Below are 12,289 nucleotides of genomic sequence, written 5' to 3' on the forward strand. Positions count from 1 at the left end.
CCCCTGCTCTTTGTGGAAGACAGACTGAAAGAGAGGAAATTACACAGGCTGGAGACAGAGCTGGGTTTGAACCCCTGCTCCGCCTTGTGCAATTTACATAACATCTCAGAGCCCCGAGGTGGCAGAGAGGTGAAGGACAGGGGCTCTAGACTCAGAGTTCTAGACAAGACCTGGCCGCACAACCTACTTGCTGGGTGCAAGGGGGGCAAGGAGCTTCACCTCTCTGAGCCTCAGTTTTCTCTTCTGAAAAGTAGGAGAGATAATAGTGCCAACAATGAAATGCCAATTAGTGGAGAGTCCTTAGCCCACCCCTTGGCACACGTGAAGGATTCCACACATTGATTCGTGGTGATTCTTAGAGCCATCATCACTGTCATCCAGGTTTCTTAACTGCTGTGTCTGTCTTCCAAATGGGCTCTACAGATTGTCCATCGTGGCCACATTTATTGGATGATTCTTCCAAAAGAGCCTCATGTTTAGCTATACCTTAATTCCAACTTCTGCTTTTCTATAGATTTGCATTCTTTTTTTTTATAGCAGTGTTTATTGTGTATGAAATTTGGAGTGAGTTTTATTAATTAATTTATTATTTTTGCTGTGTTAATTTATTATTTTTGCTGTGTTGGGTCTTCGTTTCTGTGCAAGGGCTTTCTCTAGTTGTGGTGAGCAGGGACCACCCTTCATCGCGGTGCGCGGGCCTCTCACTATCGTGGCCTCTCTTGTCGCGGAGCACAGGCTCCAGACGCGCAGGCTCAGTAGTTGTGGCTCACGGGCCTAGTTGCTCCGCGGCATGTGGGATCCTCCCAGACCAGGGCTCGAACCCGTGTCCCCTGCATTAGCAGGCAGATTCTCAACCACTGCGCCACCAGGGAAGCCCCTAGATTTGCATTCTTGTGAGTGTGGGTGAACATCATTGAAAGAAATTGCTTCTCCTTCTAAGGATGATCTTGAATGTTCCTTTCCACAGGTGTGGTGTGGTTTTTTGCTCATGTAGTAGAACCCAACACACACACACACACACACACACCCCATATATCACACACAGGTTCAGAATGCCCTCCCTTGGCTACATCTTCCAAGGTCCTGCTTAAATCCCAGCTAATTCCATGATATTTTCTTTGATTGCCCTACTTGGAGGCGAATCCTCTCTCTTCCTGTCTTTTCAAATGGTTTTTTATCATTTGCTTCTCTTCTGGGAATTTGAAAAGTGAAGTGACCTCTCCCACCAGCGGCGGAGTTTTGAACAGCAGGCCGTGCTTTCTAGAGCACAGTCCGTTGCTGAGAGCTCTTAGGTACCAGCCCTGTGAGGAGTGCTCGGCCTAGGCTGCCTCAGCCGATGCCCCTGGCACCCTCTGAGGTGAGGATGACATCAGCTCAGGTTCATGAACCACTTCCATAAAGGCGCTTGGCCTGGGACAACGTGCAGATCTCATTTACACAACGACCTTGCGAGGCTGGTACATTACAGTGAGGGTCCTTAGATTGTGCGTAAGATGGAAACTGCACGGCCAAAGCTATCCTTGAAGAAGCTTCAGGAAGGCATCACCTCAGGGGCCAACCTAACATCACTCGGTAAGTGCAACAGAGCTCTGTTCTTTCTTTAAGCGTCGGGACAGACGGTCATCTGTGTGTGCCTGTGCCTGCAGCACTAAATGAGTGGTGAACTTGTGTTTGGAGGCTGTGAAGTTGTACAAATAGGTTTGCTTTTGACACTGGACTCACCCCCAGTCAAGGAGATGCTCAGATATAGGAAGCACACAGGGTCTAAGAAACCAACTGAGAGAACCCAGATTCCCATCTCCTGTCTCCAGGGATATGCTCTTTAGATAGAATATGTGGAGGCATAAATAGTAAGTAGCATATACGGTGGGAACGATAGTGACTAGAATATATGGCAGCATCGATAGCAATCGGTATTTTTTTCTTTTAACTTTTTCCCCTTAAGTTTGTCTAGTTAAATGCATCTAAGTTTTATGTACATATGAAGCAATCCTTCTGTTCCTGTATTTCAGATATGAAACTGAGTTTCCTAGAGTTTCAGCCCTTGCCTGAGGTTGCCCAGCATGGAAAGAGTCATAGCAGAAATTAAGCCCGGCCCTGCCCAGTGGATCCCCTTTCTCAGTCCTGGGTGCCCAGCTCACTGGCTCACAGAGTTTGTAATAACTATAAGCAAGCAGCGAAAGAAGCTCAAGTTTATCCATTTGAGAGAAACTGAGGGGTGGTTGGAAAGCATTAAAAGGTCACGCTCCTTCCCCTTCACTGATGTGGGAGATTGTCTATATTTTAGGTCAACCGTCAAATTAGATTTTCATCTGCAAAGACCCAGCCAAGAAGGAATGTGGTTTAGACATATGGTTGCCAGGGATTTTAATGGAAACATACTTGGACTCCCACTGGAATCTAAGTTCTCTTCATCGCCCCTCCCACTGGGCTGGGGTAGATGGGGCCAGTGGGGAATCACCAGCCTGTAGCTCTCTCTGCCTCTCAAGCCCCCAGAGCTGGGCTTCCTTGTTTACTTATTTAGAGCCCAGTAGAGGAAGTGGTAAAGGAAACTTGCTGAGTCGTTTTCTGAGAAGAGACCATATATGTTCTCAGAGGAAGCCGTTGCTTTCTGGGATCTGGCTATAGCAGAAAGGACATCGGCTCCAGCAGAGCTTTTCCAGAGGGTACCTGGGAGTTGGAAGAGCCAAAGACGCCTCCACACTCTGGATTTGGGGTTCTCTGTCCATGGGTGCAACACCCATGCTCAGTTTGTGAGCTTCGTCCCAGGAGAGCAACCATGGCACTCAGGAACGTGCCCTTTCGCTCTGAGGTCCTGGCCTGGGACCCTGACACCCTTGCAGACTATTTCAAGAAGGTGAGCCTTGATGTTTTGGGGGTGGTAGGGCTGGGCAGAGGCTTGAAGATGGAGTCTGGGCAGAACATGAGAGGCGTGAAAGATAGCAGTGGAACTTCCAACTCCATGCAACCTCGCCAGTTGAGTGAGCACCACTGAGTACCCCGGCAATGCATTTTGGGGAGATGGGAGGCCCTCAGAGGGACAAATATCTACTGTGTGCCAGGGCTCGAGTTTGTGCTCTTCAGGCACAGTCCCATCTAACCCTCTCCAAGACTGCTGTCCTCCCAGCTCAGCTGCAACATAAGCTCAAGGAGGCTAACTGGCCCAAAGCCCCAGGGACTGCATGTGGCAGAGGTGGGATTCTAGTCACACCTGTCTGGTTTCAAAGTCCTTGCTCTGAGACTCAGAACTGCTGTAACAACTAGTGAGATCAAGGCTACTTGTTAGAAAGGGGAGAGATGGAGTCCTGGGGTAGGAGAGACGAAAGGAAATGTTGGAGGCTGTGATGAATGATGCTGGAGATGGCGTCAGGGCAAGTCATTGCTCATGACCTTGAAAGAGGGCTGTTGAAACCTTTACCTGGACAGAGTGTCACTGGAGCTTTATGAGGGTCTTATGAGGCAGGCTAGGAAACTGACATGAACCTCAGACTATAGCTGGGGAAACTGAGGCCCCTGAAGAGGAGAAGGTTGGCCAGGAAGGGTCAGGGGCCAAGCTGTGGCAGAGCTGAGTGTTGCTGTCCTGACTCCCAGCCTTGGAGGTGCTCAAGGATCCCTGTGTTTGGTCATCTGCTGGTGGGACCACAGGTCACATGTCTGCTTGGGCAGATCCCAAGTCACATGACTCAGGGACCCTCTATCCCTGTCCGAGGGATACGATGTCTCGTGAGGGACAATTGAGCTTCTAACACTCCCACCTCTGGAGGCTGGCATCAGCTTCAGTTGTTACTCCAGATTATCACAAGCATAAGATTTTAGGTCAAGACCTTAGAGGTTATCTAAGTCAACTTCTTGTTGTTCCTGGGATGGAGTAGGCTCCCAGGGACACATCGTCTAATTTGGGGTCCATATGGTACCAAGGTATTTCCTGTCACAACTGTTCTTCCCTAAGAAAAATGTGAAAATGTTGAATTGGGTGTGGCACGATAGAGGCACAGCCCACAGATCTTGTTACTTTCTGCTTTTTGTGCATCTCCTTTCTGTTATTTTTCCCTTATGAAAAGGTCATAATAAACTTAGCTTTCAGCACGGTGGGTGCAAAGATCACTGAGGTAACTGACTTTTGAAAGAGTTTTCTAAATACTTTTCTTAAATGTAGACCAAATAAATTAGGGCCACAAGTGAAATTTGCTAAGATGCTATAAAGCGGCATATTACCTCAATAAAGAAAGGAGAAAAGAATTGAGAATTAACAAGGCATACCTGAGGATGGGCTGAGAGGCACAGATAGGCCCCATCTCCAATGTGGGAAGGACAATTACACAGATAGTACAGCAGCTGCAGAATCCAAAGGTAAAGTTCCCCTTAGTAGAGAGAGCTGGACTATAGGTCAGGGATGATTCAGGAGGACGGCTCTCTGCCTGAGTTGGAGGAAGGGAGAATGTTCTTCTTGGAGAGTCCAGACTCCAGGTCAAGTCCACAGAATCTGGACAGCTTTCCCCTCCCAGCATGAAGGGACTGAAGGCAGGAACGAGGAGACTGAGGGGCACCTGTGATCCAGGAACCCACAGACCCAGGTAGACATCCGTCAAACGTGAACATCTCAATTCCCCCAGAGGGAAAACGCAGAGGACTGACCGCGGAGTCATTTGGGGACGGATCTTGGCCAGCAAAAGTCCTGTTAGCAGGTGTAATTTCTAATGAAGCACTGGGGCCAGGTCCTCCTTGGAGACACTTCCCCGGCCAGCTCTGGAGTCAGACACACCTCGGTTTGAATCCTGGCTCTGCCACCTGCTAGCTTGGTGACCCTCCTTTTTTTTACTTCACCTCTGTGCCTCGGCTTCCTCATCAGTAAACCAGAGATAGTAACAGTGACTAACCTCATGGGATTGTTGGGAGAAATAAAGGAAATACGTGTGTGAGGCCTCCAGCAGAGACAGGGGTCCAATTCTTGTTCAGTCTTCCCTTTCTCCTGCTCTATTCGCTGGACCCTAGCTGGAGACTCCATGCAGAGCAGTGGGCCTTTGTGTCTTACTGTCTCAAATACGTGCAGCTCATCCTCTGTCTGGAACGTAAGACCCTGAGGACTGAGGTCATGTTTTCTATTTCTTTAACTCCTCCAATCCCTTTTGACTTGGCAGGAAGGCATCCCTGGGCCATGCAGTGGAGAAGACTCTGGCTCAGAGCCATAAATTCTAATCCTAGCTGTGTCCCCAACTCACTGTGTGACCTTAGGCCAGTCCCTTCCCCTCTCTGGGCCTCAGTGGTCCCATCTGCAACACCAGGTACCTGCTCTAGACCAGCACCAACCAAAGCTGGGCACTCATAAGAATCGTCTAAGCGTATGCTAAAAGAACAGAGTCTCACCCTCCGGCCTAGACATTACTGGCTCAGAATCAAACTCCCAGGCAGGCCCCAGTCTGCAGGACTGTCTGTCTGTCTAGAGTCCAAGTCAGCACTCTGCAAAATCAGAGATTCAGCTGATGATACGGACAGTTAAAATGATGAATTAAAGGCAGTCGAAAATTCCAAGAACCATGTCACCGCACGGCTTATGCATAAAAGGGGTGTTTGGGGCCCTGCAGAGACTGCTTGCTTTCTATATGACTGCTAAATCGCCTTTTCCGAGCTTTCTAATATTCATCCTACCCTGTCAGGCCATGAGGTTACAACAATTGCTCTCACTCTTTAGTTTTGTTGGCCATAAGAAAAGGTCATGATTTGAAGTTTGCCCCAAAAGAAGGCCGCCACAGACTGTGAGACCCATACTTGAGAGGAGAAGCTAGAATTCTCAAGGACAAATATTTTACCTTAAATACTCTATCTAGAAACATCAAATTTAGAGATATTTCAAGTAGAAATGCTTATGTTGTTGAGGGTGAGGTGAAACAGACACCTGCTTCAATTGTCCACTGATGTGACTCTAGGAAAGCAACCAGGCCCTAAAAATGATCATTCCTTTTGATTCTATAATTCTATTTTGAGAATCTAACTTCAACTACATAACATAGAAGAAAAAGCTGTATGTTAAAGAATATCCCTGATGTTTTTTGATCTGGTATGTTAAGCTGCACTTAAATCTGTTCACTTACTGTATGTAAGTTTTACTGTTATTAACTAAAAGGAGAACATTCCTGGCTCTGCAGCCCGGTTGTCACCTCTATCACCTGCCTACCCATGGAACCTTATACGAGTTACTTGACTCTTTGTGCCTTTGACTCTCCATTTGAAAAACATAAGGCTTAAATGACTTAAAATTGGTTTAAATACTTAGAACAGTGCCTGCCATATAGCAAGTGTTCAGTAATTGCTAGAAGTTTCTATTATCATTATTGGAACAGCAGTTTGGGAAACAACTTAAATGTTCAGCAATTGGGAGCAAACTCAAATAATGTTCAAAATCAGTTTGTAATAACATGAAGCAGTGCCTATATGTTTCAGGAGGAAAAGTCAAGATAACCAGATTGAATACGAATGATAACCTCGATTATGTTTAGAAAGATGCTTAGGAAAAACCACTGAAGGAAAGACATCGCCGTTTTCACCGAGGTTGTCTTTGGGTAGTGAGATGAGAGATGCTATTTATTTTCTTCTTTCAGCTCTTTTCTGCTTGCTAGAGGAGCGTATGGCCATCCCTTTGAAGCTCTGAAGGCACTCTTTCTGTACCCCAACCCTTAGGGGTTGGCCCCAAGGCCTTAGACAGGCAATTTCTCCATTTCAGAGAGTCCCAAGGGGTTAGTTAGTGAAAGCAGGGCTGAGGTAGGGATGGGGCCCCTCTGTTAGACAGGGGAGGGGAGTGGGGGACCTGGCTAGCCACAAGTACCACAAATTGCTAAGCTTCTAGGGCAGGCAAGGGATGGGAACCAATGGCACGAACTGCCCGCACTGACAGCACCTCCCCTCCTCTTTTTCAGCTGAACTACAGGGACTGTGAAAAGGCTGTGAAGAAATATCACATCGACGGGCTGCGGTTTTTGGTGAGCGCTGGCTAGTCTGACCCATTGAGAGCAAAGCTGTCCTGTACTTTAATCAATGGCTGCAGGGCCAACTGGGCTACCCTGTCCCTGGGGATGCCCAGGGGCAATGCCTGTCTTCAGGATCGCCACACAGCCCGTGGCCTTCTTCAGTTTTGTATGAACGTCTCTCTCATCACCTCTCAGGATCCTTCCTATTTAGGATACCTCCCAGATTTTTCACCCATACCAAGGTACATTCTAAAGTCAAGGTATAAGGAGGAATCCAATTATAGTTAACACACACACGCCTCTTGAAAATCTATTCAAATACCACTCATACTTTGAGAAGGCCAAGGGGGAAAATGATCGTATGGGAGAATAGAAGATTCTCTTTCTCTATTTCTCACTCTGGGGTACATACTCACTGACTAGAATAAAGGATAGAATCACCCTCCTTATTTCAATATGTCCCTCTTTCTCTACTAAATTCACATAGTTGGTTTTGTGCCAATTAAACACACATGGGGTATGGCTTTCTCCACTCCATTATATTGCAAAAAGCTTCAAGCGTAAGACTAAGATGCAGCTGTTATTGAGGACTAAGCCATTACATAGAAAGGGATGCAGCTCTAATTGGTGGAGTTAGAGGCACTGGGTAGTGGCTGGGGCGGTGGTCTGAGCATTTCCCCTAAAATGACACCTTTGCCAATGGGTAAGAGAGACCCTGGCTGCACCAATCTATCCCTTCTGGTCATGTTCCTTCATCATTTAAAAAAGAAGTAGGAAAAAGACTTCAAAGGTCTCATGGGGTAGATGTTCCCAAATTGGATTTGGAGTCGGGGGGCAAGTTAAGCTGTGTTTCCTTGTAAGACCTAGTCAGCAGCAGTGAGGGAACTGAACCATGAGACTTCAGGGTTGGAAGGGGCCAGAGAGGGCGCATGTTCTAGTTTTCCACCCAGCACACCCATCCATTTCCTGTATTGCATCTCTGCCACCAAGAGCTTCTTGAATTCCTTCAGTGATAGTGAGCTCACTACCACCCATAGTCATATGTTCCTTTCTGGTCAGTTCTTAAGTCTCATGCCAAGACCAAACCTGTGCCCCTTTTGGTCTGAGTTTCGTTTTCATGTGCCACGTAAGACATGTTTATTCACTGTCCCACCTAAACCATTCAGTCATTCACTGGACAAGCATGTTCCTGAACTCCTTTTACATACCAGACCATGCCGTGTGCTGGGAATATAGAGATGATTAAGGTGTGTTTTCTGCCTTCCGGAAGCTTGTTTTATAGTAGGAAGTTATCTTCAGGAAGGCTCCAACCACCTCAGGTGCCATTGAAGAAACATGTACAGAGGTGTGATGTGACTTATTCTAAGTCACACACCTAGTAATTGGACTAAAGCACACATTTAATTTAATCTAACCATGCATAAGTTTTTAACAATGCTATTTCTTTATACTGAGCTTTGGGCCAATAGAGTTCTGGTAGTTTTATTGTCTTCTTTTTGCAAATTACTGCTCAATCTGAGTATTTCCTTCTGATGCCTTTAGCACTGAGAACAGAGACTTCTCAGGGCTGAGTCAAAAGAGAGTAAGACATCTTTCTTGAGGATGGTCCCAGTTGTGGTCCTGATGCCCTGGGTCACCTTGAATAAGCACTTGCCCTCTTGAGCTTCTCCTTGCTCCCTCCTCTGTTAACAGAGCACATTGGACTGGGTGGTAGCGGGTGACAGTCCCTCCCAGCTTTGGGAGTCCCCCCAATGCTCCCCTTGTGAGCTTTAGACCTGTTAGGACAGGAGCTTTGCCTCCTCTGCCCCAATATCTGGGACCTGTCAGGCCCTCAGAGAATACGCTGCATGCTCTAATCACTGTGCAAACAGGAAGAAGTGGAAAGAGGGGCTCGAGGAGCCAGGAGAGCGGGCAGCAGAACCCAGACCTGATCCGGCAGCTTCTGCTGAGACCACTCTCCGCCCCAGGTGCTCTGGGTACAACTTGGGCTCTGATCTGAGCTGTAATATCTCATCTATATGAGATGTTAGACTTCAGGTTGTCTCTCACCCTTTCCAGCTTTATAATATCCAGGACCATTCTGCTATTCGAAGCAGAAGTGGAAGACCCCAGTCTGTATCCCTCTATCCCTCCCTTCCTCTTTCTTTCTTTGATTCCCTCCTTCCCTCCCTCCCCTCCTCCCTCCCTCCCCCCCTTCCTTCCGTCCTTCGTTCCTTCCTCCTTTCTTCAGTGTAGGATCTAGCAGGCCCTTTGAATCTGTTTTGCTGCCATTTCGTTTTCCATTGAGAAGTCTGGTGAGAGAATAGGGGTGCTGCACTTCCAGAAGCTTGAAGAAGAGGAGGCCATGTGCTTGGAAGCTGTGTCAGTTAGAAAGGTGTGCGGCTGCATGAAACAGAAACTGAACCACAGTGGCTTAACCAAATAGGGGCCTATCTTTCTCAAGTGATAAGAAATATAGAGTTACGCACTCGAGGCTGGTGAGCTGCTAAAGGAAGTCATCAAGAACTCAGGCCCCACCCGGCCAATGGAAACCGTTGGTGGCTTCTGTCCTAATGGTTACAAGATGGCTACTCCATCTCCAGGCATCACATCTGCATTCCAGGCAGGAGGAAGGGGGGAAGGGCAAAGAATAAAAAATGCAGAAGTGCATGGGGAATGCATTCCCCCTTATTTCCAGGGAGACTTTCCCAAAAGCTTTATCCAGTTAGACTTCAGGTTATATCTCACTGGCTGCAACGGAGTCCCGTGACCTTGGCCATATGCAAGGGAGTCTAGGGTGTTAAATATTTTGAATGGGCACATTTACTGCCCTGAACAAAATCCGGGTCCCATCAGTAAGGGAGAAAGAGAGTGGATATTGGGTAGGAAAGCAGCAGCCCCTGCCACATTGCCTCTCCAGGTGGGGTCCAATTCTCAGCTTTCCTTTCTCTCGTGTCTCTCTTGAGGACACACTCAGCGTATAAGTGTACTGCGAAGCCACAAGTCTAACTCCAAGTCATTGTACAAGTAACCCAGAGTTTCCAGACTTTGCTAAAGGCCTTTCTCTTTCCTAATATCCTCTGCCTCTATGTCTCCAGTCGTGCTCACATGCTCACCTTCTCCTTCACATGCTTCCTGAAATCCCCTCAGCTTATGTCCTTGACTCAGCAGAACAGAAACTGCCCAGTTCTCAGCATTCATCCCTCTGGCAACTCCCAGGAAGCCCTCCACTCATCATGCCACACTCTGAACAAGAGTCTTGGTATCCTCCCTGAGGAGGTGGCTCTGGAGGGAGGGGATGCCATAGCTCAGTGATGCAAAAATAAATAAAAGAAGTTAAGAATTTTGACCAAAAACCTGATTGTCTCAGGACTCTTGGCAAACTCCCTCCCCAGCCCTGCCGCAGGGTCAGACACTGCTCCTAAGAAGTGGAGCAGATGAGGCCATAAGCACATTGCTAAGATGCCCCAGCCCCTGTGCTTAAAAGGAAGCTTGCCCAGCTCATCTCAGAAGGCAGCCAACAACCTGCCAGGCAGCTCCCAGCCCAGAGCGGAAGTAGAAGCAAAGACACTAACATCCAGGAGCCAGCCAGACCCCAGCTGCTCCCTCCCCCGGGACAGAAATTACTCACCTAACCTCCATTTATCACTCACAAAAGGTATGTCAGGCACTGAGCCAAGCACAGGACATACGTCATCTCATTCAATCCTCACAACCCCTAAAACGGGGCTATTAATATTATTACGCTTCCCATTATACAGATAAGGAAACTGAGGCTTAGAGAGACTAAGCGTCTGTCTCAAGTCAGACAGCTGCTAAGTGAAGGAACCAAGATTCCAAACCAGCCTGTCTGACTCCAGAGCTCTCACTCTAACCACTGGGATTCTGACCTCAATTAGAACGTTAAGGAGGCCCCTTCCTTGCCTCGGCATTGGTTCTATGGAGAGCGTGCCCACCCTCTTTTCTTCCTCCTCCCTTTCAGGTGCCTTCTTCTCTCACCACCTGCCCCCAGCACAGGTCACTGGGACCCTCAAAGGGCTTGGACATGATAAAAGTGAAGCTTGCAGGAAGAAAATAGACATTGGATGCCATAGAGCAGGGTCCCAGTGCCACCTCCATCACCTACAACCTGGAATCCCCTTACATCCCCGGGCCACAGCTTTCTCACTAAAATGGGAACGATGCTGGTAGTTTCTACATCACAGCGTTGATGTGAGGATTAATCAAGATGCTGTAAGGAGAGGCCCAAAGTCAGTTCTTCACAAATACGCGTTTCTTTCTCCTTTCCCCTCTTGGTTCCTTCTGGCCAGCCTCTTTATTGCATCCTTACATCTAGAGAATTCTACTAATAACCCTGGTGAAAGAGGCAGTTGGGGTGTGATGATGTTATAAGGGCACAGATGCCTTCGCCAGGCTGGCTTCTCATAGCTGCTCCATACGGCTGCTGAGAGGGGCCCTGGAGTCTAAGAAAGATGTCATGACATGGCCAAGTTCAGCCCACAAAACAAGTCCTGTGCGGTCCCACAGATTTGGCTCTCATAGTATTTGCTGTTTGCTTCAGTTAAAATTATTTGTCAATATTTAGAACTCAGGACATTTCATATAAGATCCAGGTTTCGGGATTCCCTTTGAAAAAGATCTGGCAACACTAGGTCCACAGGCTTTTATGCACCATCTAGAAGCTGCCCGCTTCGGATGGGTGAGTGGGGTGTACTCTGCAGTTTGCTGCAGTCCCCACTGTTCCCTATTGTTTCATACCATACTCTACTCACCAGGCCCAGAACCTTTTCCTGTGGGTTGTAACCTACTGCTGTCTTCATTTCAGAACCTGGCAGAGAATGACATCCAGAAATTCCCTAAGCTCCGGGTGCCGTAAGTACACCCCCTCATTCCTTGGGTAGAATGGGGAGTAGTCCAGGGGGAGCTGAGTCAGTTATCTATCACTGTTGGTTTGAAATAAGAAAGTGAGGAGGAAGGGTGAAGGCAAGGACAGGGTTTAGTGAAGAGAAGTTACAAGATGACTTGAGAAAAAGAAATAACAGATCTAGCCCAGCTGGTGTATTGGCTGCTCTTGCCAAAGATAAGCCTGACTCTGGACCACGTTTTCATTTCCTCTCTTCCCAGTGGGGTGGGTTGGCCTTTGAAAATAGTACTAGAATCAAAGATCTGAGATTTCCTCATGGTGTCATCACCAACTCAGTCATTGCTTTAGTTTTCTGGACCTCAGTAAAATGAGAGAGTTGGATCTGATGAAGGATGGCAATGAACTTCCTTTTGTCTGTCAGTACTGACTGTTTGGAATGGCTGTCCCAGGCATCGTGCTGAGAAGAATTCTGAGGAAAGGGGGG

The 12,289-nt window shown here is 47.6% G+C and overlaps 1 protein-coding gene across 4 annotated transcripts in view; it reads left to right on the plus strand.

The window, feature by feature from the left end:
* The first annotated feature begins 2,606 nt into the window (after positions 1–2,606).
* LCP2 (lymphocyte cytosolic protein 2) overlaps positions 2,607–12,289 on the plus strand; it is a 44,810-nt gene continuing 35,127 nt past the window's right edge. For 2 of the 4 annotated variants that reach the window (XM_049707467.1, XM_049707468.1), the window contains exons 1-3: positions 2,607–2,857; positions 6,912–6,974; positions 11,767–11,813. In XM_049707467.1, coding sequence (XP_049563424.1) covers positions 2,780–2,857; positions 6,912–6,974; positions 11,767–11,813 — 188 coding nt within the window. In that variant the 5' untranslated portion in view covers positions 2,607–2,779. The remainder of the gene's footprint in view (positions 2,858–6,911; positions 6,975–11,766; positions 11,814–12,289) is intronic. The other 2 variants (XM_049707469.1, XM_049707470.1) reach the window with 1 other exon arrangement.

This window comes from Orcinus orca, chromosome 3 (assembly GCF_937001465.1).
Source record: "Orcinus orca chromosome 3, mOrcOrc1.1, whole genome shotgun sequence".
In the NCBI taxonomy this organism is placed as follows: Eukaryota; Metazoa; Chordata; class Mammalia; order Artiodactyla; family Delphinidae; genus Orcinus; species Orcinus orca.